This window comes from Aythya fuligula, chromosome 2 (assembly GCF_009819795.1).
Source record: "Aythya fuligula isolate bAytFul2 chromosome 2, bAytFul2.pri, whole genome shotgun sequence".
In the NCBI taxonomy this organism is placed as follows: domain Eukaryota; kingdom Metazoa; phylum Chordata; class Aves; order Anseriformes; family Anatidae; genus Aythya; species Aythya fuligula.
Window position 1 is genome coordinate 124962566 of NC_045560.1, and position 27445 is coordinate 124990010.

Genomic DNA, 27445 nt, shown 5'->3' on the forward strand with positions numbered 1-27445 from the left:
TATTAGGCTTTGCAACCAGACCTGGAAGTGCAAGAGAAAGTCAACAGATACCATATGCAGTCTGTAGTGTACGAATGTGTATATAAGTACACAGATTTTGCATGTAAACATACAAAGTACCGATGTTACAAATAAGTTCATTTTCTGCACTGGAGTAAGTTTTTAAAAAGCACTTGCAGGAACTGCCCAGTTCTCTTGCTTAGCCAGTGGATGGCAGCTACCTAAATTCCCACAGTATTCGTGAAAAGTCCAAGTTTATGTGTTAAGTACATCTGAGGTCCTTACCTAGGAGTACAGGTGCTCCTATCTGTTTAAATGCATAGCTTATATAGCTTCACACAGCTATTTCTTCATGCTTCAGTCCTGAACCTGGTTCCTGTGAACTCCTGCGGCTTCCCCTATTTAGTCAGCAAGGAGAGCAGCCAGAGCAGCAGTGCAATAGAATCGGTTTCCTCCAGGACCCAGACCCTGGTCATACACCTCAACATCACTTCTCCACCTTCCTCAACACCCACAGGAAGGCAAAACCTACCTTAACCTGCCCATATGATAATGGAGTTCTGTAAGTTATGGTAAGGAAATTGGCGTATTCTCTGTCTTCTTATATATGCATAGATACTCTGTGCTACAGATGACCCGTTCATATTCAGGTTAATCATGTACATTTTATTTAGGAAAGCAAACTGTTTACCAAAGACAAAAGAAAACTCCCTCTTTCAAACAGTGCTGTGGATCTTTGAGGGAATGTGAAAGTATCTAAGAAGCAAGTTTTTAAAATTTCAAGCATTCTTTATCTAAAGGAGACATGAAAAGCTGTGCTTTTGCATGGTTTCTAACTTCTGTGGACTTAGAGGAACTTAAAGAAATGTGCAAACTGTGTTGCTGTTGTTCACCTCTGTGATATGATCTCCCAACTCAAGACTACTTACTGGATCACTGAATCATCAGAATGTTATTGTACAGTATGTTTTCATAATGCTCCACACTGTTGAACTGAGCAGGGATATAGCAAAGATATGCGGTTTATAAAAGGAATTTTAAAATTACCTTAAATTCCTTCCTACACAAAGGTTACTCTTTATATTTAAAAAATGCTTGGAGTCTTTTAGCAATTATACTACCTGGTAGCTGGAAAGCCACTTATTTAAAGATTAAAAAAAAAAAAAAAAAAGATATCAGTAGCCTGCTTGGAGCCTACTGCACATCTAATTATCTTTCTTGGTCTCAATTATTTAGCAAGTGCTAATAAACTGCACGTATCATGACACTCATGTTTAATAAGCATATAAATTTAATTGATTTTTTTCCCCCATCTCTTTGAAGATTCACAGACACAGAATTCAATCACAAGGCAATGGCATTATAACTTCCAATATAACATCAGGTTTTAATAAGCCTCCTGTTTGCTGCACACATGTGCTTAAGACTGCCTGGAAACCAAATCAACAGAGAAAAGGGATTACTTTAGATTACTTTGAAATGTGCATTGTTTGAAATGGCCTCTGGTGACCAGCTTTCATGAATGGCTGATTTTACTTGTGGGGCACGTCATCTGGCTCAATTATACCAGCCTCTTTTGTATGACAAGTGCACTTCTTGGCTGTGTTGAAATATGAAATACTAAAACAAAGTAAATCAGATGGTGAGAAATAAATTTAAGAAACTGTATATTGCTAGAAGCTTGTAAATTAACAGAAGACTTTCTTCTTGATGAAAAATATGTCAGAATTTTCTTTCAAAACCATTTCACAGATTTGAAGCTAATATAAAAATATTTTTATTTACTTTAATCTTTTGTTTAACTATATTAAAAACATTAACATAAATACATATTTTCCTTTTATCAAAGATAGTTAATGTATTAAATTAAATATGTACATTAACTACAGCTATGTATTTTTAAAATGTTATTGAAGTTTGCTGTTTTACCCTGACATGTGAAGTGTTGGAAACTTTCTCCTACCAAGAATATCCCTTAACCTGTACAAAGTTATAAAAGTAGGTTAGAAAGTGTGCATTATACTTTCAAGTCACTGCAGGCTTTTTCCTTTCCTGTCTGTGTTTTTGAAATTACAATGCAAAAACTTAATATAAGGTTATGATTCTCCCTGCCTGCAATTACTTTAAATTATAGTTACTTTAAATTAATCTAGCCTGTGGCTAGATGATACTGATGATACATCATTATAATACACATATTATGTTTGGAAGTTGAGTAGATAACTGATTGATTAGCAAAGTGTGTTGGAAATCCAATAGATAATGATTAGATTAGACCTAGATAGGAACTGCATTCTTTGTGTTCATTGTAAATCCTATACTTTACAGCTAAGATTAGGGGATTAACCTTTAAGAAAAAATGGTAGATCTTGCTTTTTTCCTGACTTCTGCTGTACAGTAAATGTGTTTCCCATGGCTGCAGGCTTGATATTCCCACAGGAAACTGCCCTGCAGATTTACGCTGTTCTGCCTGGTAGCCTGAGATTGCAGTGTTTTCCTTTCAAATATAAGATAGAAGCATAAGATGTGAGAAAAGCATTAATGTTACCGAACAGAAAACAGTCATCTGTCAACAGCTTTTACCACTTAAGTGCTTCACTGTATTACTGAAATTGAGAGTTGTTATCCTTATTGTTGTTGTGGAGTGTTACAACCAGCTAGTCATCAAGGCCATATGATTTAAAAAGAGATTTAAGACTTCTGAACTGCTAGGTTGCTCTGGTGCAGATGAACATGTCGCCTCCCTGGCCTTTTCTTATGTAATTTCAATCTGTCTGCACAATTGTCATGAAATTACTAATTTTGTAATTTGGATGGGTCTTTAACTGCACACCTGTTATTATTCAGACTGTGAGACTCTGAGAAGTCCATCCACTCTTTGACATAAACATCAAAGATTCACAGAAGCTGAACATGTGTGGTTGAGAAAAAAAAAAAAAAAAAAAAAAAAAAAAAAAAAAAAAAAAAAGTTTGCTCCCTTTAGCCTTAGACTTTCCATGTATGCAAAATGTTCTTGAGTACAGTAAGATTTCTAGAGGGACACGTCTCACTTCAAAGCAAAGAATGACAAGTGGTGGGAATAAACCACTAATCCTGAACTTTGTGGGGAGCACTGGTGGGTGAAGCCATCTCCAGTTAACATGATGACAGCAGTGTCTGGCCCTCTAGGCTGACTGACCAGCTGACCAGGTGCCCACAAATGTGACCAACCTCCAAGTTCATATTGGAAATTATAAAACACTGTCAACAGCAAATTCCCCACTCTGTTTTCTATGGATATTCAGAATTCTTGATGTGTTTTTCCCTTCTACTTTTCTTACTGAGAATTTGATTTTAAAGAAACAGAGAACACTGGGGACGTATTTCTATCAAAAATGTTCATAAAATATAAAACTGTCAAATCAGCTGGTCATATATAATATATATAGGATGACAGTGTTCCTCTGTTTAGGATCAGGAAATAATGCTTATACATGTATTCTTGTGGTAACTAATGTTTAGGGTTTTGTTTGTTTGAGGATTTTTGTTGATTTAGTTATCAGAGGAACATGTAGGAAGAAATTATCCAAGGTAGCCTATTGCATAAAGGACATGAAACAACTTATCACTTTCAGTGATAAGGCTTTCTGCTTCCTTTCCATACTTTTGATAATTTTTGTGCAAGTTCCTAACACTTGTCTGCAAATCTCAAAAATTTCCTAAGTATCAAAATAATCATTAGTGGAATATATCTTAGTTAAGCCAATTTTTGGAGGCAGGGAAGTGGAAGTACAAAGAAATAATCAATAGGATACTGGACAGTAATGAAGAGCAAAACCTTTAACCATAAAATGACCACTGCAACTGGAGTTTCTTCATTTGGGATCCCTGTTGTATCTTACATTCTCAATTTGCTGGGCATATTTATTGCTAATATCAAGGGAACCAAAATGTGAATTCTGTTTCTCAAGATCCACAGTCACAGTCCACTTTATTCTTTTCTCCTCCTTCTCCTTCTCCTTCTCCTTCTCCTTCTCCTTCTCCTTCTCCTTCTCCTTCTCCTTCTCCTTCTCCTTCTCCTTCTCCTTCATTATTTTTTATTATTATTATTATTATTATTATTATTATTATTATTATTATTATTATTATTATTATTATTATTATTTTATTAGTAATTCTTTCATTGGCCAGAGTAGATCCCTTCTTGTTTCTAAGGAAGGGTTTTAACTATGACTTTGGATGATGTTCATGCCCTTCATGCTCATAAGAAAACTGGAGTAATGTGGTGTAGAGAAGACAAAGTTGTCAACCCTTTGTTAACACTTGGTTGTGCATTACTGATCTGGAGCATTACATAGTTCTTTTTTTGTTTGTCTTGGGGACAAACATATGTCCAGTAGCCTTACTCACTATCCCCACACTTAACTTCAGATTTATAACCAAGGAAGAAATCTGTTCACGTAAGCTAGATTCCCTAAGCAAGTATGAAATATATTAAATAAGAAGAAGTCCACACATCTTTAAAGCTTGTAACTGAGAAATACAGTTATGAACATTCAGTGGCCTTTTTTCATAAAAAAAATGTATTATATTGGACAAATTTTTATTGGCCAGACACAAAAAAGGTGCTTTGGGTGAGCACAGTAAAAAATGCAGATGTCAAAACAATGTGGATATGCAAAAGGAAAACATTCTTTTCTGAAAAGTAGCTGTCTTTTGTTGTGTTCCAAATTAATCCCTTTCTGCCAATGCAGCAATGCTTACATTATGTTAATAATCTTAATCATTTCTTGGCGAAAATGAATGTAAAACAGGTAGTTTCAAAAGATATTATTTTATCTTTCACTTTTCCTTCTGGTCACCAAAAGACATTCTGTTAAGAGACCTAGAAATCAAGTCCTTCTAGTTTTTATTCCACATGACAAAAAGTGGCACTGTAGCCCTTCTTTGCAGTGCCCTGCCAATGTAATTCAAGTTTCACGGGTAATTAATTCTCCATGCCAACGAGTCCTTGAACTGCCTGTTATAATACTAGCAGCATAGAGCCAACTGAAGAACCAAGTTTTCAGATTTTATCCCATGAAAGGTGAGTACAAACTATGAATTTGTAATTCCATTAAAAAAAATAAGAATGACTGTAAAATAAAAAGTACATCCAAATGAGGTAAAATAGTCTCCTGGATTTCATAATACTCCAGTTTTGTTTATTTACTGACAGTGTTTCAGTTGTCATAGGTATATTCTCGAGGCAAAATATATTTTAAATTTATCAAATAACACATATATATTTTCTTCTTGTAAATGCTCTTAGAGAAAAAAAAAATCATTTCATATTACAGTCTTGATTTCTGAACACTGCACAGAAATTTTTAAGTTTACATCCTCATATGGATCTGAAAAGGTCCCTTTTAGAATTTCTCCTATTTTTGCCTATTTCCCAAGACAAATTACAGTGTCTGTAGGGGCACTTGTAGAATACCAGACAGTATCCAACACAAACAGCCTTGTCTTCCATTATCAAGGCTGCATTTTGACAGTTTTCTTTATTTCATTTCCTTCAAGAACTGGGAAACAGGCTGTACGAGGACAAGTTCTCAAAGATCACTTCAGAATAAAGATTTGTCGTATGAAAATATGAAATTGTTATGTGTAATGAAAAATGGCATTACTGTGTTCTTGTGCAGGAACCATTCAATGAGACTTTGTTAATTAGTTTTATACATTTCTTGATATTTTACTTTATCCATCAAGGGGAAAAAATAGATAGCTGGAAAAGAAACCCTTCATTTCTTTTACCCAGAAAAGAATTGTCTAAGGTGGCTATAACTTGCTGAAATAATCTAAAGCAAAAAGGACTTTTTTAAAAGCCCAAAGAGGTTAGAATGAAGAACACTTACTAATGTTAGTCTGGATTAGTATAAATTTTATTAGCACTGAGGTGTAATTGTCAGGAACTTTCAGTTTCATACTGTGGGGGATTATTCAAACATGTTAGTGCCAATGTTTGCTCAGTGCAGTCAGGATGACTGCACTTTCTGGGTCAACATTGTCTGAAAAAGTTTGCTGTACAGTAGAACTGATGTAAGAAACTAAACATTGAGTCTCACTTCACGTATCCTTTCGTTCTTTGTGAGGTGAGTCAAAGTTTTGCTATTTAAAGATCAGACATTTAGAGAAATTGTATTTCTCCTTTGCACCAAGAGCATGTGGTGTCTGGTGTCTGTCAGAAGAATGCTTATTTCTTCAGTAATGCTATTCTTTGGTGTTTTTGTCAGCTTCTATGTGGCTTAAAACAAATACATGGAAATTGAATTATTTTTAAAAGTCAGTCTGGACTAATTACAGACTTCCAGTCTGCTTATCTGAGTGTTGTGTAATCACCTAAATGGCATTTAACTTTAAACGCCCAGCCCCTGTATTGGCTTTGCAGTGCTGTAATGCTAGTCAGAGACTGCAATGTTTGGTGGGGCAGGGACAATGAAAGACAGGATTTCTCTGCAGCAGACACTTGGATTTTCCTTTTAAAGACATTCACACTCCTCTGGTGTAATTACAGCCTGCCAGAGTGAGGAGCATGAAACTGTTTAGCTTGTGAAGCTTAAAATAAAAGGTGCATATGAAAACAAGAACACGATCCTTTTTCTAGCAGTCCAGCACAAGTCCCTTCCCCTCCCTCTCCTATGGCTTCTTCCCCTGATATTTAGAGCACCTTCCATGTAACATATTTTTAGGTGAGTGACAGGGACTTTGTGTGTGTGTGTGTTGTGCTTTCATTACACCATTTTTGTGCTTATTTGTATGTTTGTAGTTAATGTCACATATCTAAATTTGAAATCTCAGGTATGGGAGCACAAATCTTATGAATCATGCTCCAGCCTAATTATATAATGTCCAAAACAATTCCTATGCAGCTTTTCCCATAAGCAGACTTCTTGAATGTTCTTGGGCTTGGGTGGTTTTGTGCTTTGTTTTATTTCTTTAGGGACCGAAGTCACCGCGTTTTATCCATAGTCCCAAAATAATGTATGTGGCCAGTCAGTACCCTGGAGGGAGCAGGCATGACTCTGTGGTTTCTTTTCCACCCCTTTCCTTTTTGCCCCCAGGTATTCCCTCCCTTCCCTTGTGTAACAGGACGGTTTTACAGTGCTTCACTCAGTAATGCAAAAAATGTTCAAGTGTAAGTGGCTGCCCATTCCTCCCCAGGCCAATCAGTCATTTTCAGTCACGGGTTTAAATCTGCTGCAGCGAAGGCAAGCCTCTGTGCTTGCATCAGGTCTTACAAAAGCAAGGCTGTTTGACTGACAGGCACAGAGAGGGGGTTCTGATAACGCACTGAGTTGAGTCTGGAAACCGAGTATTGAGGACAAGGCTGTGCCAGGGGTACTGTGCATTATGGATGAGGCACTCGGGTCCATCATTGATTGATTGAGGGACAGTTACGCTCTTTCACAATGCTGGGTAAGATCATCTGGGCTGTCACTTAATATGAGCTTTCTTGTCAGTGGGAAGATGACTTTTCATGTAGTGATCCAATGCAGATTGCAAATGACAGCCATGCTCTCCTCTCTGCTTTGTAGGGGTTTACTTGCTCATGCAGGTGAGTTAAGCTAAAATAGCTTTATCGTTTGCCAGGTGCCATACACTGGAATTAACTCTTATTTGCAGAATCTCAGGCTGCTTATAAATATTGGAAAAGTACCTGCATTTGATGACATGATATATATGTCCTTTATCTCTAGCAGCCAAAGTGCCACCTAACTGCTGCATAGGTATAGCATTAAATTAAGTAGATGAGCTGGGGGGAATGCAAATTTTTTTCTACTCTTCTTTTTCAGGACAGAGAAACAAGCTGTAATGAACAGTTCTGGAGACTTTGAAGCACAGTCACAGCACTGAGGTCTTTGACTGACAAGCCTTCAGCTTTCTCCTTCTTATGGGGCTCCTCCTACAGATGTTCTGAACACGTCTGCATCCCAGCAATTTTTTACTGCGCCCAGGTACTGACTGTAAGGAACATGCTGCATAAAAAGAAGCGTGGGGTGTAGGAGAAGGAGCAATGTGAGGAGTATACCAGGAGTCAAGCCTATACAAAATGCAGGCAGTGGCATGACTTCAAGCAAAAATTATTTGAAAAAGCGTAGTTGCAGAAGGAGCAAGGTTATTCTTAGAAAATGATAGAATAAAGTTATTATTCAACAATATGGCTTGTGTCATGTCAAATGGTATGTGTCAGGTCTGACTTCCCTAAGTATCATCCTTTTCCTGTGTGACTGAAAGTTTATTTATTGCTTAAACAGAATTTCTTTTCCTCCCTACAGATCTTGAAAACTAGAGTTCAGGCACTTCTGGATCGCTCTTTTCATTGAAATACTGGAACTACTATGAAGTCCTCCTTGTTTGCACTCCTCTTGGCAGTGCTCAGTACTGAACTGCTGACAAGTCACTGTTCCACTGTCAAGTCCCCAAGGTTCAGAGGACGTGTGCAGCAGGAGAGAAAAAATATCAGACCAAATATCATCCTTGTACTCACAGATGACCAAGATGTGGAGCTAGGTGAGAAAAAAATGTTATTTGCTACTTCATTTCCTCATGTGTCGTTCAGTAATTTCTGCAAGGCAAGAAGTACTTTAAACTCAGAGAGGGCAGTGGTCCAGAAACAGTATCAGAATGTGGAACAAGTTTGGAAAATAAGTTAAAAAATATTATTTAATAGCATTTATCAGATTTAATTGCAGACTTTAGGAAATGCATGCATATCAAAATTAATCATAAAAGTCTTTAATCACTACCATAAAAAGATTTAATAATGCATGCAAGGACACACAGGTAAAAAACTTGCATCAAAACTTCTTTTTCAGTTTGTTACTTTACATAGCATTTAAAATGCAAGCCTTATGAGATTAGCCTTTCCCTCAGTGCTGCATAGGTGAGTATTTAAGTTCTTCACATACTTGTCACATGTGTGAATGCCTTCTGACTTGTTTATGCACACAAGAAAACAGTCTTATTTCGCAATATAGAGCTAATTTCTATATGAGTTATTACAGTGTTTAAAATTCATCTGTCTTAAAACTATGTTATATATGTAACAGTAAGATAGCTTTGCTTTCACAAGTATACTGAATATGTGAGCACAACCTGGATACACCAGACAGAAGTGATTTTCACATATATTTCTCAGGGCGGAAAAAGTTAAAACACTTGGATGATGTTACAGGAGACCTTTGAATGTTTTCCATTAAGTAAGTTAGAAAGATATTAATGATGGTTACGCATATAACTGATTTTTGTTTCACTGCCTGAAGTGAAAAAATGAGAGAAAGAAGATCATTTTAGGTTACCCCCAAGCACATATTTTAGTTTTGGGGGCAGAAGGTAAGATCAAAAAGGTGGAAAAATGGCAAATAAATTTGAAATGAAATCTTGCATTCTTAGTGTTTTTTAATGAAAGACATGTTTTTAATAAAAGTAAGGTGATTTTTTTAAAATAAAATGCCATATGACACCGAAAAAAATCAAAATGTTTCATTCAGAAAACTTGTAATGAAATAGTTCATTTATGCTAATATCAAATACTTTCAGCAAAAAAGTTATAGGCAGAAAGAAATAAAAGCAACCCTGACATTCTTGAGTTATTAGCATTTTTGTATTTGTCATTATGCAATAATAGTTTATGCAGTCTTTCAGAGTTGTGAGAATATAATTAATACACTGTATTTCGTGACTGAGGGTTAATCCTTTCATGCAGCAGTTTTGTCCCAGAGCAGGCCCCGAGATCTGAGTGCATCTTATCTATTTCATTTCTCACTCTTTCAAACGTCTGCTCTGTTTAGCCATGCTGCATAATGAATGTCTGTTCCTGACTCTATTTTTGGCCTAAAATACAGCTATTACAATAGGAATGCATTTCTTCTCCATAGAGTTGTTCTGAATTCGTTAAAAGGGTCAAGTCACATCTTCCTTTTTGTGGTCAGAAAGAGCCTGCTTTCTCCAAGGCGCTGGGGAAGGTAGGTCAGCAGACACACGTCTCTGAACAATGTTACCGACTAGCTGTCTTCAATCTTGAGAGAGGGTTTGCTAGTGGTGAGAGAGCAGGAAGGATGTGGCAAGCCACTTTGTTCATTTTGTGGAGCTCCTCTCTTTGAAAGCTGCACTGGATGTTCACAGAGGGCTCTGGCTCCTATTAGCAAGCAGTTGAGCAATAGCCTGGACATGTATGCATTCCCAGCGCATTGAATGAAGACACAGGTTTCCCCTTTCCATAGATCATTTCACAGGAAACAGGATTCAGCCCCAAGACTTACTGTATTGCATTATTCGCACTTCTACTAATAAATCATTCTGCTTATTTGAAAAGCAAAGCCATACTGTTTTCCATGTGTGAAGTATCCCCTTGCCCTTTCGTGATTCCTGTGAAAAAGAAAAAATTCCTGTTTCCCAGAGGTCAGTGGGAAGTAACACTTTATGTCGCAAACAGAATAAAGCTTAGGCAGAGTTATCCAAAAATCACAAGACTGAAAGTCTCTCAATGTGGATTATTTGCTATTGTATTCCCAGCACGAACATTTCTAAAAGCTGTTCTAAATGGATGCTTGAACATAAAAGCATATAAGGTACACTATAGATTTCGATCAGAAAAGATTTGTCTCTAGTGTATGTATAAGAATTGAACCAAAATATTCAGCTGCCTGAGTGTAAATGATATACAGGGGAGTTACCCAAAGTAAAATTTGCAAGAAGCAGAGAACTAGAATTTAGTTAGTGCTCAAAGCAGCTCTTCATATTGATCTGCACCATCCCCCTGAGTTCTGCATTCTGAATACAAAGAAGTTCAGCAGAGCTGCTGTCTCATACAACTTATCAGATAAAAGCCCCAAACTGCTCCACAATCCCAGTCAGTTCTTATTATAAATGCTGAGAGGAACACGGCACGGAGGAAGGATATTACTGATCAGCTGGTGGATGGTAACTTAGGCAGTATGAAACAGCCTGGCCCACGGCTCTTGATGAAAATCAGCAAAAGTTAGGGCCGGAAGCTGGGAAGTAATCAGTGAAATTGTGCCTTTGCACACTTTTTAGCCTTCACCAAGATCCCAAGGACAGAGAAATAACTGCCTGACACCTTGATAAACACATCTTGCTAAGGACAAAACACCAGCTCCCAGAACTGCATGGGAACAGTACCTCTGGAGACAGTGTATTACTGCTCTTCAGGGTGGTAGCTGCAGCTTCCACTAAGGCCATGTCTCTTCTCCTTTCAGGCATGAGGACTGTTATTTTCAACTTTTTGCTCACTTTTAAATCACTTCCCTTGCCCTCTATGTTCTCTGTCACTTCTTTGTCCCAGGTACTTGCACACATCAGTCCCTCAAGCTGGCCCTCAAGCATGACCCCTCTATATCCTTACTGGGATATTTGTGCAATGTCAAAAAGGAGTCAAAAATAATGAAGACTCATAGTTCCAGTATTTTAAACCCAGAGCCCTTTGAGATGTTGGACAAATGGGAAAAGGTTTAAAAAGGGGATGAAAAAATCCCTAAGAAGTAAAATAAGACAATTACTTCTTCATCAGTTGGTGAAGGGATCACAACATCATCTGGATACATCATATCAGGCATAATTTACCTGGTTTGCTTTCCATCTTGACTAGAAATTTCAAAGCACTGAAAAATACAAGCTGAAAAAAATGGTGATATATTCTGAGATCCGCAAGAGTCTGTCACCTTACTGAGGCCTTGCATAAACAAATTAAGACAAGATAGTTTGGGCTGTCCCATTGTAGAACTGTCCACCTGTGATACACCTGGCTGAAAATCTACAGCAACTTTAAGACTCTTTATGAAACCTTGGTTACTGCATGTACTTCTCAACACATGAGGAGAACAAACTGAGAGGTGATGCTGAATGTCTTTCTGACAAAACTTGCTAATTTCTTTGTCCAAAGTGGCTGTCCTCAGTTATCTGGTTCCCCTTAGGTGCTCCCCACTTGGTCATGTAGAGCGCTGGTGTCCTGCTGTCAGACAGCGCCTGAGTACATGTGCCCTGAAGACTGTGGGCCAGATGGTAAAGAGCACAAGCTGTGAGGAGAGCTACAGACAGCAAAGGATTATAACTTATATCAGCAAGTTTTATCTCCTACTTATGTTTTGTTTCACAAATGAGGAAGTCTCACCTGCTTTGAAGTGTCCATTCCAGAATTTCCAGAGGGGCTATATCTATTATCAGAGTCAGTAAGTGCATACCTGGAAGAAAAACTTACTCATAAACAGCAGGTTTGCAAGAGCAGAGGGCTGACCAAGCAGAGGAATGAGGAAGGGCTGTAACAGCCATTCATTTATAATGCATAGAGGCATGAAAGTGCACGTTGGCTCTGATGCTGTTACTGTGCATTAGTGTACCATGACAGTGTGCTTCCCATCTGAGAGGACCTACAAGCACTTTGCAGCTGAACTCTCAGTAATAAACCACAGCATTTAAAAAATGGGAGAGCTATGGGAGAAAAAAAGAAAAAAAGAAAAATGAAAAAAAGAAAAAAAAAAAGGAAAAGCCAGCCTGGGGTCCAAAATAAAGACAATGTAGAGTAAGGATCATCTCTTATTTGACTTTTACTCAACAACTCCTTGAAACACTCCCACTCATACAAAAGAAAGACCTCTAGTGCTCAGGGAGCTCTCAGTTACTCTCCTACTTTTCTGTGTCTCTAAGCACATTTTTTGTCTGTACTGAGTTCAGGAAAGCACAAATGTAGATTCTCTGCATTTAGGAAAGATGGACTGTGAAAGAAGAAGAATCCAAAATGATGATGACTTCTGCTCAGGGTACTAAATATATCCTTAAAGACACATATGAGTGCTGCACCAGGAATTGCTAAAGAATTAACTGTCTCTTCCTTTTGTTTTACCAGACAGTTCTGATGAAAAAGATTTCACATTCAGCACAGACTCTTTAGCCCTAAAGCAAAACCAGAGCATGCTTAACTTTCTCTAATAATATTATTTGTAAGATTTTACTGCTTACACCTAAAGCTGAACGTCCTTGGAAGTTTTGTGGCCTTACAGACATTTATTTCATGATTTTAAAACTTTTCCAAGTGATCCAAACAGAACCACCAAGAAATACTCTTATTTTATCATTGGAATCAATTATTTTAATTTTAAATTTAAGCTGACTTGTCAATTTTAAAAAATGAATTGTAAAACCAAAGGGAAAAAAAAAAAAAAAAAAAAAAAAAAAGAATTCCAGAAGCACTTTCTACAGTAAAAACTGAGCAAGTATTAGAAATTGCAGACGTTTCCTAGACACATATTGACATATCCATGGTTCATAGTCACTGTTCACTCTCTGCTCTGTTGGATAACCAAAACAGCAAAGTTTGACAGCTATCAGCAAGTACTGACAGACCTTATCAGGAGCTGCTCAGTCTTTCTGCAGTCAGAAATCTGCACGTCCTGTCTGTCTCACCTTGTTTTTCACAAAGGAGTCTTAAATGACACAAACAACAACCTTCGTTCTTTAAAATGGATCAGTGCAGGAGTATGTTGAGAATGCAAGAGTTTATTGAGAAAGGTGCTGAATGTTGCTAGTACTTTTTACATAAAAATTCATTGCCAAAATGTGATTTTGATCACAGTGCTTTAGTTTTGGAGCCAGACATGCTGATCCTGAGTCCAGAGAAACTTCCCTTTGGGAAAATTGTTACTGAATTCTTTCTCTCCCTTCCCAGACACCTACTCCTTCCTTCCCTTCCTCCCTTCCCACCTACCCCGTTCTCTCTCTCTCTGATTATCTGATAAAAAAGAAGGAATTGTAACAGATTCATTAGTAATCTCAGAATTTTACATACCTTTCTGGCACATTGACTAATGATGCAGTCTGTGTAACATACTGTTTTCCTACAGCAGTGTTTGAAGTACTGTTGACCTATAAATTTGATACAGCTCTAAAGCTTTAACACTGTATTTCTATATTAGTCTGCACTTTAGCTTTGTTTTGAAGCCTGAGAAAAAAAGAACTCAATCTTTCTGGAATCCTGAAAAATATGTTTGGTGATATAAGACAGATTTTATCTTTTCTCCTAAAATTACCTAAGCTATGAAGTGGTCCAGATTGATGTCTGAAAGCAACCTAACCACTAATACTTTACTTTTAATGGCAAAATAACATCCAACATGTTCTGTTTCTTGCAGCAGAATGATAATCAGTACCTTTTTTTGCAGGTTCCTTACAAGTGATGAACAAAACCAGGCGGATTATGGAGAACGGAGGGGCCTCTTTTATCAATGCATTTGTAACCACCCCGATGTGCTGCCCATCACGTTCCTCCATGCTGACTGGGAAGTATGTGCACAACCACAACATCTACACCAACAACGAGAACTGCTCTTCTCCCTCCTGGCAGGCTACTCACGAGCCCCGCACCTTTGCCGTGTATCTCAATAACACTGGGTACAGAACAGGTAAGAGACAAATCAACAGTAGCTCTTTGTTTAAGTGAAGATGGTGGACGTGGAGTGGGGGGTCTTGACTCACTGCCTGAAATGAGGTGACTATTGTTCCAAACTGGGTTTACAGAGCAGGGGTTTAGTGTTATGGGGAGGGAGGGTATTACTGCCAGCTGGTCCAGATCTACAGCTAACAGCCACGCAAAGTAACTCACTTGTAATGGAGCAGCATATTTTCATGCTTGGATGTCCCAGGTGGGAAATAAGCTGTTGGGCAGTTACACCTCGTGAGAAAGAGGTGCATTTTCGTGGCATTGTGGGTCTGAACTGGCAGTTCCAGCCATGACTATGGTCAGTGTTAGGGTCTGCTTGTGGACCGCTGCTAACAGTTCTGGGAGAAGATGTCAGGGCCAGACTAGGGACTGGTGCCAAAGACCTCACAGAAGCAAAGTGCCTGTCATGGGAGTGAAACAAGGTGAACGCTATAATTTAAACTTTGCCACGAGGTGATACTTCATTTGCATTTTCTGAAAATGAATAGAAACATGCTTTTAAGAAGGATTGTTCTGCTGTGCACCAATAAGATTTGATAGTTTTCTTGTAAATTCCTGGTGGTTTTCCGTAGTCAGGAGATCCCTTTCCTGTCTACAAAGAGCTCTTCTTATTCCCCTCATCCATGCTTCAGCTTGATGTAAAACCCGATTCATTTATGCATCACCTATCCCCTAAGATTCAATCTGTAGACACGTTAGGCTCCAGCCTGACTTCCCCTTCTCGAGGTACAGGAGTTGTGCGAGGTCAACAGGGTGCAATTTGTCCAGAAGCGTCATCAGACTACAAAGACTCTCCTTTACAGGACCAAGGAGGCATGGATCATGATGCCAACTGCGTTCCTTACAATGTAATTGGCAGCAGAGAAATTTGTCTGTATCAGTGGTTTAGGCACAAGAACAGATTGCTTTCAAAACATAGCAGGCAAATGTCTCCATGCTGTCTGCTTGTCCTAGTTCTCTAAATACTGCTACACTCGGCGTCTTACATTTATCTGCCTGTTTGCCATCTTTTCTTCACCAAACAAACTCACTCTTTCTTCCACTCTGTCTCTCTCTATCTGTAATTATGAAGAGCTTCTGCATCATGTTTAAAAAGCAAAAACAAATACTTATCTTCTCTGGGCCTGATACATGTACTGAACAGTTCTTTAGTCTCTGTTAAGCTGATTTCAGTAAAGTTGCCACCAAAATACAGCACTACTAAGCCTGAGTAAGGGTCAGCACCAAGGCTTTTGAGGGGAAAAAGAGAGGAGAGAGCAAACTGATTATCACTGTTAGAAAATGTGCTGAATTCATCCTAAAATATACACCTCAAAAACCTTTTCTGCTTGGTCGATGGCCATTTCATGTGGGATCTGCCTTTCCTGTTCTTAAAAAAATTGAGTATCTTACTGACTTGTAATGTAACTTAAAGAACTGAATGCCTCCTGTGTAGACTGAACTGCTGTGGCAGACTTTGGTGTCACCCACCTTCTTTGCCCTTCTGGGGGTAAACACTCTGCTTTGGGTAAGTCTGTTCTGCCATGTATTATGAAGTCACATGGAGATGTCTACTAAATGCAAACCTGGCCCTATTGAGTGGAAAGGAACAAAAGATTAAAAGCAAAAAGGAAAAAATCCATTTCCAAAAGCAGACAGAGGGAACTCAAGTCCTAAAACTATCAGGGTAGTTGAGCGTTAATGAAGGGCAGAACAGGGGAAAAAAAGAAAAAAAAAATAAGAAAAAAAAAAAAGAAAACAAAAATACTTGTACGAAACTGTTTCTAACCAAAGTGCATTTCTTGACCCTATAGTAATAAGACCCTAAAGAACTTATGCCTTTACTCCTTGTAAGATGAGTCCCCCTCCCAATTACCCCACAATTATTTTTTGATGCAGAAGCTTAATTAACAGTAGAACTTGTAATACATTTTTCAAGGACATTGTTGCCTCATTAAAGAGTCATCAAAAGTCCACTAACTAATTAATAATCTACATTTCACAGCTAGAAGGTTTAGTAAAATTGTAATGACTCAAGAACACCTAGGAGTGAAAAATAATTGAGAGTGGAAAAGAGGTAGCTGGGGAGAGAGAGCATGACGCATGACTACATGACGCATGGGCTCATCGTGACTCTGTGCAGAACCAGCAGACTCCACAGGTATTTGCCCTGTTCATTTATCTGCCTCTGTGTTTTGAGAGGAAATCGGTACCCTCCTCAAAAGGAAACTGAGGCAGAGAAAGAGAAAGTGAGTGACTCAAGGCCACTCATGGTTTGGTGGCCATCCTGATAAGGGACTAGTGGGAACCTTGATATACCAGTTGAGACGATGTGCTGTACCTCAGATCAGGTTCTCTGTTTGAACTGATGAGGATTTAGCTCTCACTTTTTTACAGGGTCAAATTATTATATAAGCCAGTGGAAATAAGGGGGTGGCAGAATGTTTATATAATGTCCTTACTTTTGTTCACTCCAGATAGTTTCCAACATCTATAAACCATCCGCTGTCTAAACCTGCCTCAGCCTTAACTAAACCCTGGATACTGCAATTGATCACGTGTGGGCAGGCTGCTTATGAGGAGAGTCCTGCTAAAACCATGAGGACTCCAAGCAAGCACAGCAGTCCATTTAAAGAGGTCTGAAATGTGCTGTAATAAACTGCAGTCGTAATTAGAGCCCACTGGGAAAACCTGACAAAAAACAGAATGTTTTTTTATTTCCTTTTTCTGTTTTACTCCTGTTCTACTCTTAAGTGACCTAATGGAGATGTTGTTTCATGGGAACATCCCTTTTTTGAAATGTCAGTGCTAAATCATAGGCAGGAACTGTGCTGTGTGGGAACAGGGCAGACAATATTCAGAAACAACACTGCCAAAACAAAATTGCTTTTGCTTCTAATTATCATTAAAAAAAAAAAATCCTAAAACAATTAATGATGTTGCAATATTTATGGTTTCTCTTACTCACAAGCTGTATGCTAATGCAGAAATGAGTCAGTTGCACAGCTTCCCGACTTTGAAAATCCACAAAATTGGTAATATTAGACCAGAATTTCTAGAATGCCAACAAACAGTAGGAAATAGCAGGGGGAGATACACAAAATACATAGAAAGAGAAAACAAAACAACTCTGCAGAGCTTCAGAGATGAGATTAGTTTTTATTACATAGGCTCCAGCTATACTGGGGAAGAAAGATGGTCACTCTGTAATTGCTTTCAAATTTCATGGAAATTGTCAGAACAGCTTCAGAAGTTTTCTTTCATCTTGTTGTTTTAAGGTCAAGAAACATCCCACCAGCTATTTAGATTCAGAAATTTTATTCACAAGATTATTAGTTGCAAGAGTTGGAAGTTTTGCTTAGCCCTTTCCAATGCTGGCTATTTGCTGTCCTTTCAATACTTCCCACAGTACTGTTGAAGTCTTTTACTTTACCTTTTATTCTTTTTTCCCTAGCCCTACAGCACATAGCCTTGCCTCTCAGACATGTGTTCTTCAGTATTGTCAGATCACGCTGCCATACACTTACACAAATACAGAGGAAAATTCCAGGTGCGCACTACCTGAACCTTGGCATCCTCCAGTAGGCAAGCAGGATTGTGCCACATTTCAATGTAGCAATAACCAAGCATTATCTTAGCATTTTAGAAGAGAGAGCCATGACAGCAGCACAGCCGATATCCATGAGACATCAATGTAACCATCATTTTATCGGTATAACGTGTGTCATACTTTGTATGCTGGAGAATTTTACAGTTTTACTAGCTGAAGTTTCACCCCTTTGCATATCTGAAGAGAAATTTAAGTATAAATTCTCCCACTGATTTAACATAGATATGCGTTCAGAGCTCTCTCTGCTTAGTGTTACCTTATAAAATGATTACCTTCTAATCCTCTCTCCTATTAGCCCTTCACAGGCAGCATAGCTGTTCAGGAGAGAGCAGGAGTCTGCTCTGGCTCAGTGACCACTGACAGCCTCACAGCAACAAGCCAAATTCAGGACCAGGCTCTCCCCTTACGCAATCACACCTGAAAGAACAAAGATCACCAAATTAGGCGATTATTTGCTTACATATTTCTTTAATTGTCTTTATGAAGACATATTTCCCAATATTTCACTCCTTGCTGAGATGGATCAAGCAATCAGAATAAGATTTAGGGTTCATGCATGCAAGTGTCCTGATAGTATTCTTAACCTTTTAAAGGACAGCAATGCCAAAAGCTGAGCAGCATGAATGCTATTTTTTAAACACTCATGTTTGCAAAACTCAGAACTCAGGAAGTGGCTGGACATCAGGATGCTGCTATCTGATATATTTTGACATTAGCCACAGACTTCTGTGTCATGATGAACATAAATGGTCATTTGCTTGACATCTAGTTAATATTTTCAACAGTGAATGCTGTTGATCAGCTTTTTATGTATGTCAGTTGACTTTTGTCAATTACGGATACCTTTGCTAGTGTTATGACCAAAGAGCTAATAAAATACTGAGGTGACAAGACTGAAGGCTAAGCAGTTTGGGGAAGGAGTATTTAAACTGTACACCATTCTATTTTGACACATTTGGACAAGTTAATCTTTCATAACTTGTGCAAAAATTATGCCTTCTGAAGGTGTGGGTAGACAATAAATTTCCTCTGGAGGCAAAGCTTGTGTGTTTCCTGTTCACAGCCTTACGGTACAATTCACTGCCAGCACACGCTATGTTTAATCTGCATCGTTTCAGTGACCTAATTTGTATCCTGCCTCATGCACCACTGCAAAACAGAGAGGATTTCAGGATATGATATTAGGGTGGGAATGAGTATGCAGGGAGTGAGTTGTGGTTTTCAGAATATTTCTAAAGTGAAAATAGAAAATCCCAAGTTTTAGGTTCTTTCTTAACTGTCATAAAAGAGGGTGAGGAGCATCAAACATAATTTAACTTGTAAATAATTTAAATAACTAAAAATATGCTTGTACATCTCACTTTTAGGAACAGAATTGCACTTTCAGTCAAGCTAGGAAATGTTTACGTAAAAGTGAAACATGATGAATATATACAAATAGTTCACAAAAAAAAGTGAAATATGGATGAAAGAAAAGGCCAAATAGAATAATGAGCAGGATTTTCTCATTCTCTGTTATCATTTGAAATGAAACCTTTTTTGGTTTCTGTCCAGGACCTCATCAAAAACCACAGCATGTTTGCCCACTCACACTTGAAACAGAATTCTGTGCTGCCAAATACTGTGCAGAAAACCATACACTAAATAATTTTTAGCAAGGTTACACATTCAAGTGCTTCATTTCAGAAAATCTGGGTAGAACATTTGTGTGTGGAACTAATTCATCTCTCTTGTTCATGTGGCCAAATGACAGGATTTAACTGCATAAGAGCATATCACTTGGGGGGAAGGATGAAATTTCCTTAATTTAAAAAGAGGATAGACCGCTATCAAGAGGTATAATGCTAGCATGCACATCAACTAGGACAGAGGTCTCAGATCCCTTCTGCAAGACTTTTATTACTCAGTAACTAAGCCGAGTGGGGTTTTATCACATACATGTATATGGGGTGGGGGGGTTCAGATGTCTGCTGGAAGGAAGATAGCAGTGAGTCTCAGGAGTCCTTTTCAGGCATTGTTGTGTCCTCCCAATGTCCAAAAGCGTTCATTCCTTTGCACTTCTGCCTCCCCTTATCCTATCCAACTTGGAGAAGCAGTCTCCACTCCTCAGATTTCTCATCCCAGTCTTCTGGCCCTGCAAAGCCTCTTCTGGGTCCATGCTCTGAGCCTTGTCCCCCAGCCTGTCTGTCAGCAAGTCATTCCCACCCTCCTTCCCCGCCTGGCGTCTAGTCATTTCTTGACAGACATGTCCTGTTCCCACCACTTGCCATTAGCAATCTCCTTTCCCAGCCCACTCAGAAAATCAGTTTCTCCCCACCCCCCTCACCCTCCCTCCTTGCCTTGTCAGTCTCCTTCTTTCCCCTTTCTTCATTCATTGTCCAGTGTCTTGGTCAACATTCCCCGTCCTGGGCCCCTGAGCCTCCGCTGCTTTTCCTCTCTCTCTTTTTCCCTCTCTCAGTTCCTTTGCTGGATCCCCTGGGGCCCTTCCCCAAAATGCTTGTCCTTATCTGCTCACCTCCTGCCCTCTGCTTTTCAATCAACTTTCTCCCGCCTACTGACACCCCTCACAGGTGGACAAAGAATGCCCCAAGGTGCCCAGATCTCCAGAAGATGCAAACTGCAGTGTTTTTTTTTTCAAACCCGAGCAAAATTTGGACAGATTATCACTAAGATGATAAAAGATGCCTCCTTGACAGAAAATCTATCATGTCTTTGACAGAGTTCATGCTCTCCTTGCAGAGCATGGAAGTGCTATCAAATGAAAGCTTGCATAATTTTTTTCAGATGTTACATGTAATTCCTTTTCCATCGCTGTGGTTCTCAAAGGTGGCTACTGTTCGGGCTAAGAAGTTTCAAAAAATTCAGCCTGAGGCAGACATCCAGTGTGGAAAATTTCAGTCCAAGTATGAGAAGGTTATAAGCAACTGAAAGTAGGGTCTTATAATGAGAAGTGTCAGACAACATCAGTACTGGAATGTGCTACCAGCTTGGCTTATAATGCAAGCTTTGTTAAAGCCATCACCCAGCCTAACGACTGGTATATCAAGTTATAGGCTAATGCTTTTTGCAACTGCTGAGTTATAAAAGCTTTAATGCTCTTTCTGGTTACAATGGTAAACCTGACAGCGACTGGGAAAGACCCACGAATCTGGAGAAAGAGTAGAAAACCTGGGTCTTTCTGCTGTGGTTAAGTTACATGACAGGGAACTAAGAAATCAGAATAATATTTTTTGCAATGCCACAGGCTTCCTGCATGACTTAGGTCTATCTGAGGGTTAGCCTCCTGGTGCCTCAGTTTCCTCATGGCATTTTTGAGTCTGCGCTTATTTCATTCCTTAGGGAGGGCTGGAATACTGGTCTGACTTGCTGCAGTTGGTGATGTGATACCCTAATGCTCTGTAATCTTTCAGCAGAAGGGAAAAATCAAACTTTCCAGCTTTAAACCTATTGTTTGCATAACGGGAAGAAAGCAAGAAGGATTTTAGTGGAGCAGTCTGGAAGTTGCAATTTTGTTGGGCTCTGTCCCCAGAGCACAGAGTCACCGTGCGTCAGCTCTGAAATGGCATGTAAACAGTGCTTTGCAACTCTTGTGAGTAGTTTCCTGACTTTGCTAAAGGAAGTGGGCTGTCTGCTTAAAGCTCTTGTCTGGGTCAGCATGACTAAACCTTACAGCAGCATGCCTTCTTAAAGCTTTGGTTTGGTTTTAAATCAGAAACATTCCCACAAATTTCAGCAAATATCAAGGGTGTTAAACACAATGTATGTCCTTTGATCCATGGAAGTGGAGAGATGTGTCTCCAGCAGACACAGCCCAGTTCACCTGTGTGCTAATCCACTAATGCTGACAGGGGTAAGGGGCCTAATTCTGTTGTGTAATGCAGTAAACATTATTCATAAATCTTGTATTAAGTGCTGGGAAATTAAGCGGTGGGAATTGCAAGAATTTGCATCACATTAAGCTGTAAAAAATCCTGGCTTTAAACTCCAGAGATCCCCTGGGTCAAATTCTACTTGCTGTCAATTGCAACCCCCTGGCTCTCTCAGTCCAGTTCAGGACTCATTAGCTAATTGCTAAAGGGAAAACAAAAACCTCTATTAGGGAATCTTTTCGTATTAGCTACCAGACATGCATATTCTGCAGCCACTCCTGAGACACACAGATGTCTGTATAACTGTTCACCCTGCCATGTGTTGTTGTTTGCATAGACTTAATTGAACATACTGACATAGAATGTAATTATTTTGATATACAGAGTTACTCTACATGTGATTAAAAAATAACAATGTGTCCCGGGAACAGTTAGCAAAACTGCCAGAATACTGATATAAACTGTCATTAAGGTGCAAAAATTGGCATTTATCTTTCCTGTTATCCCTGTGGGGGCTGTTAAACACAATAATGAAAAGATGTCCCTTGAAATGGCATTACTTTTTAATGAGGCTTTTACCCATTGAGTCATAATCTCCATTTTATTAATTACAAGCAAAAACGGCTTCCAAAACCTTGAAACTGCTGAGTGCAAGTGGCTTCCAAAGCTGAGCATCACCAGTCAGCACTCAGAATTAGGCAAATCAGCAAGTGCCAGGCTACAGCTAAGGATGCAGGTTGACTTTATAAGCCAAACATTTGAGGATCCAGCAAGAGCATTTGCACATCACAGTGTCAGCTCCTGAGTACTTCTGCGACATACTCTACATCACTTTAATTGTTTACAATCCTCCGGTTAACAAAAAAGCATGCAGGACACCAGTAGTGATTACTTGCTGATTATATGGCCCCATGGACACTACTGTGCTTTCCTTTTATTCCAGCACTTGTCTTCATTCAGAGCTTGAAGATCCAGACACTAACTGCTGGCACGGAGCTCCAGCTCTGACTCACTGGCCCTATCCTGTACTCAGTGGTACTCAGAAAACCCTATGGTGAAATGATTGAACTCTTGTGTTTGTGTAAAAGCTTCGCTTTTCCCTTCACATGTATAATTACTCACATCCTCCTGAGCTTTTGACCAGCAAACCACCCTTGGTTAAAGTAATTTGGCAAATGTGATCCATTATCTCAGCTACTGCTGCTTCTACAAGTATTCAGGGTTTTACTGTGTGTTTGACATGGGAACTGCTTTATTCTACAACAGGGTGAAACACCTATTTCTGCAAACTGTCTCTCAAGGAGCTGCTTAAAACTTGACATTTCTCAGATTATTTTTATGATAAAATGCCAAATCATTGCCAACACAAAGGTGAATGGTTCAGTCTGTCAATCTGAAGTCTCACAACATGCCTGAAATCTGGGGTTCAGGGGACCAAGGGGAAGCTAACAAAACATTATTAAAGTTGCAAAATTAAGTAACCTAAAGCAAGGAAATTCCAGGATGAATTGCCCCCTACCAGCTCCAAGCCTCCCTTTCCTTTTCTAAATTCAATTTATCTTTTCCCATCCCTGTGTTCCAGGACTTTTCATCTCTGCATTTTATGCTCGTGGCTTTCTCTCAGGTAATGCCTGAATGTAAAAAGAAGAGCAAGAGAGAAAGAAGCTGACTGTTCTTTGATTTAGGGTCAAAACTGAAACTGTGAGGACTTTCTGAGGTCCATAAAGGATCAACCTGTGGTGACATTAAACTGAGAAGCTGTAGTAAGTCTTTCCTGATCATCTGTATGCTACAGTTTTTCAAAGCTTGGCTATTTTAGTACAGATTTTCATAGCCACCTCTGTTATTTACAAAGGCACTAAATCAAAACCTAGAGACACTAGAGCTTCTTAGAGAACAGCTTGCCAAAGATTTTTTAAATGGGCAAACCCATTTATTTTTCCCTAGCCTTTTTCTTGGAAATTGCTGAACTGTTTGGCTAAAATTTTCCACAAAGCAAAATCCAGCCTGAGTCAGATAGCACGGAAACTATCATCACTACTGATTGAAGTTTGGCACAACTGCAAATAACAGTGTTTAGGTCTCAGTATTAGTCAATGGTAATTATAGGTGGGGCTATCAAACCATCCTACATGTTAAATTGCTATAACTTCCATCTTACAGTTTGAGAGCCTCTGATCTTTGTGGGAGGCAGGTTGGCACAGAGTCCTTTAAAGATGAACGCAGCACGTGGAGGTTCCCCAGGGTCATGCTGCTGGAGGATCTGGGATGGCATTCAGGAGGGCTGACCTCAAGTGTCCCCTGAACCACAGGCTGTCCTTGATTTTGCTTGGCTCAGTAATGCTCTCTCTCCCACGGTCAAATCACTCTCCCATGCTTTTCTTCATTATTGTCTCTCTGATTTCCCTTTCCCTTCTGCTCTTTCTATGGCTTCTTTTCCCACAGTATTTCAGCCTTTACCTTTACACATTCCCTGAACATCTGACTCCCTGAGAGTTTGACACAGGCTGCCTTAGAGGAGAGTTATCGTTTCCATTCTGGGAGGCATTGGTGCTGGGCACGTATTCCTTCCCCACGGTTACCCTCTTCACCTCAAATTTTTTGACTTCTAGTTGGCCCCAGAAGAGAAAAGGATAGTGGCTGGGTTGCTTTCTTAGTGGCTGTGGGAGGAATAGCTAAAAAGTCTGGGCTAGTGTCTGCAGGATTTGTTTATATGTCACATTCTACGTGGTATAGGAAAGAAACATTATATATGACTATAACCTCTGGTTAGTGACATTTGGCAGCTAAAAGATTTGATTGCACCATAGTTATATTGCCTCAAAAAAAGTTCTAATTATGAACATTTTGATTTTTCCACCAGTTTTCCCAGGAAGGAGTTCACCATGCCCACATCAATCAGATCTGAATTACTGAAGCCCTTCCACAAATGTGCTCTTTGGTTAGATTGAATGTGTCTAGGTTGAATGTGAGGTTTTCCAAAGTGACTTCATTTCCTAGTAGGAAACAAGTAAGGGTGTTTGATGTGCGTCTCGAAACCCAGCTGAGGGAGTGACGCTGGGCAGAAGCTGTCCGTGGGCAGGTCTGGCTGGCGGGAACAGGCTGGTGGTGAGGGCAGGGGATGCACACCATGAGGGGTACAGCCTGATGGGTGGTTATTACATGCAGTACCTCTGTCCTTGCAAAGGAAGAGATCTCTGTCATTCTCTCCTCTCCAGGTGACACCTTCCAAGGGCTTGCACACCTTAAGAGCTTCCACACCCACTTGGCTCTAGAAGCAATGCAGCTGCATTTGCTAGGGTGCGAGAGTTGATCGATCCTTCCGAGGCCAGTTGGCCAGCTTTCAGCACTCGCATATCTTTGGCACAAGCATTCCCAACAAGAATTGAGAGTTTACAGCATTGTGAGGCTGTTTTTCTTTTTACTTCTGTCCAGAAGAGTTGGCAAGAGCACCTGCAGACACTCCTGGGCATGATGGCAGTTTCTGAAAGCTTCGTTCTGAGGGGGTTATGACTTGTCACCTGCAGCTAATGGAAAAATATGCTTAGTTTTGCAGGCCAGGTAGACATAGTTGACCTCCAAGACGTTGTCTGTCTGCCTCAGAGAAGCTTTGGCATTAAAGCAGGGCAGGGATTCCCTCTTGCTCTACCCATATGGGGCCCAGCAGGAAACAGATCCAGACTTCCCAGACCTTTTATCAAACCAGAAAATGCAGCCAGGTTGCAAAGACCAAACTTTCAAAAGTTAGAGGCCAAGCTCCAAAACATCATAGAACTTGTTTAAAGCTACAAGAGGTGTTTCTCAGATGTTTCCTCTAGGGACTGAATTTTTATTCCATTTTCAAGTGGATACCAAGAGAAACATCTGCATTCTAAAGAGAGAAGAAAAAAAATCTCACATCAGCACTAGATTCCAAAAGTGGCAGATTAAGAAAAAAAAATAAAGTCACAAAGGCTTTCAACTCTTATAAAAATTCTGGAAATAATTTAATTTCAAAACTCTCTAAGATATAAAAGGAACATTTCTAATAAAGTGACTCTGACTCATTCTAACACATTTTGTCTTCATTCATGCATGCTTTTGACTCAGACTAAAAGACTTGGATTGCAAAGCCTCATGTGTGTGTGTGTTCTTTTTTTTTTTTCTTTCTTTTTTTTACCTTCACAGCTTTTTTTGGGAAATACCTCAATGAATACAATGGCAGCTACATCCCTCCTGGGTGGAGAGAGTGGGTTGGATTAGTGAAGAACTCTCGCTTCTATAATTACACCATTTCTCGCAATGGTAACAAAGAGAAGCATGGATTTGATTATGCAAAGGTATTTTCCAGACATATAAATACCACATCCTTAATCCATATAAAAATAACTTTTGGATAATTAATTAACCATATAATTAATTAATTAACCACCTACAACCAAGAAATTGCAATGTCATTTTCCTCTCCAGGGCATTTCAGATCAATTTCTGTGTGAGAATTTTAACTGCTGGATGGAAGAAAGTTTCCAAGGGCTCTTCAGTACAGTCTGTCAATTCCTCCCTCCTTTACTCTCTCTGCTAGAAAGTGTTGATTCTCTGGCAGAAGCAAACAGTAAATAAAGGCCTTTCTTGAAGATAACTGCATTTTGCACCACTGAACTTTTAAGCTGAGTGTTGTCAGTTATTACCCACATAAGAAACCTTAGTTAATGCTGTTTCCCATTATAAAGTGAAAAAAAAATAAATAAATAAATAAGAAGTTGTGAGTCTGTGGTGTCAGACTCCGGATATGACTAGGAGGACAGATAAGCACAAGAACACAGCCTTTGGAAAACTTCTGGGCTTGTTTGTGCTCTTGACAAAGTTTGGAAAATATGCCAAGGTGACCTGCCCACTGCCGTGAAGTTTCTCGGAAAGGCTTAGGAGTGCAGGGTGCAGACTTTCCAGCCTGCAGAAAGCTATTTGGAATTTCCTCAGACTGTAGGCTCACGGAAGAAGATACAGATGTTGCAGCTGTGGTTTCTGACCCATGTAATGAGATTTTATTGGAAGCTCACGATGCCTGTTTCTGATTTCCCCACCCGTAGAAATTACATGATACTGATTACATATTTATATAGAGTAAAAAAAAAAAAAAAAAAAAAAAAAGGAAAGGAAATAAATAAAGCTAGTTACTTAGACATTCTTCACACACCCTGTGTATGTAGCTAGAATAAACAGGGAAATAGGAGGGGAGTGGATGCTTTGGGAGAGCCATCATACAGGCATTTCATTCAAGCAGGCCACAAAACCAGAAATTATCAGAACCCTGATGCCTCGTGATCATTACCCATTTTGCAACCCAAAAGGTCGCTGGCTGTCTCTTCCATGCCCTTGCAGGGACTGTAACAGCCAGGGCTACCGCCTTTGCTCCAAGCATGCCCCAGGAGAGCAGCAGGGGGCAGGGAGCAAGCGAGCAAAGAGGTCACAGCTGGCTGGCTTGTCCTAGCGTCGACATGCGACACAGGCCGTGTCCCTCAGGCTCTGCTTTTGCAG

At 39.4% G+C, this 27445-nt stretch overlaps 1 protein-coding gene across 8 annotated transcripts in view; it reads left to right on the forward strand.

Annotated features, from left to right (window-relative positions):
• SULF1 (sulfatase 1) overlaps positions 1-27445 on the forward strand; it is a 132315-nt gene that overhangs the window by 53002 nt on the left and 51868 nt on the right. For 5 of the 8 annotated variants that reach the window (XM_032180841.1, XM_032180842.1, XM_032180836.1 and 2 more), the window contains 4 exons: positions 7815-7976; positions 8298-8532; positions 14196-14435; positions 26099-26250. In XM_032180841.1, the coding sequence (XP_032036732.1) occupies positions 8361-8532; positions 14196-14435; positions 26099-26250 (564 nt within the window). In that variant the 5' untranslated portion in view covers positions 7815-7976; positions 8298-8360. The other 3 variants (XM_032180838.1, XM_032180840.1, XM_032180839.1) reach the window with 3 other exon arrangements.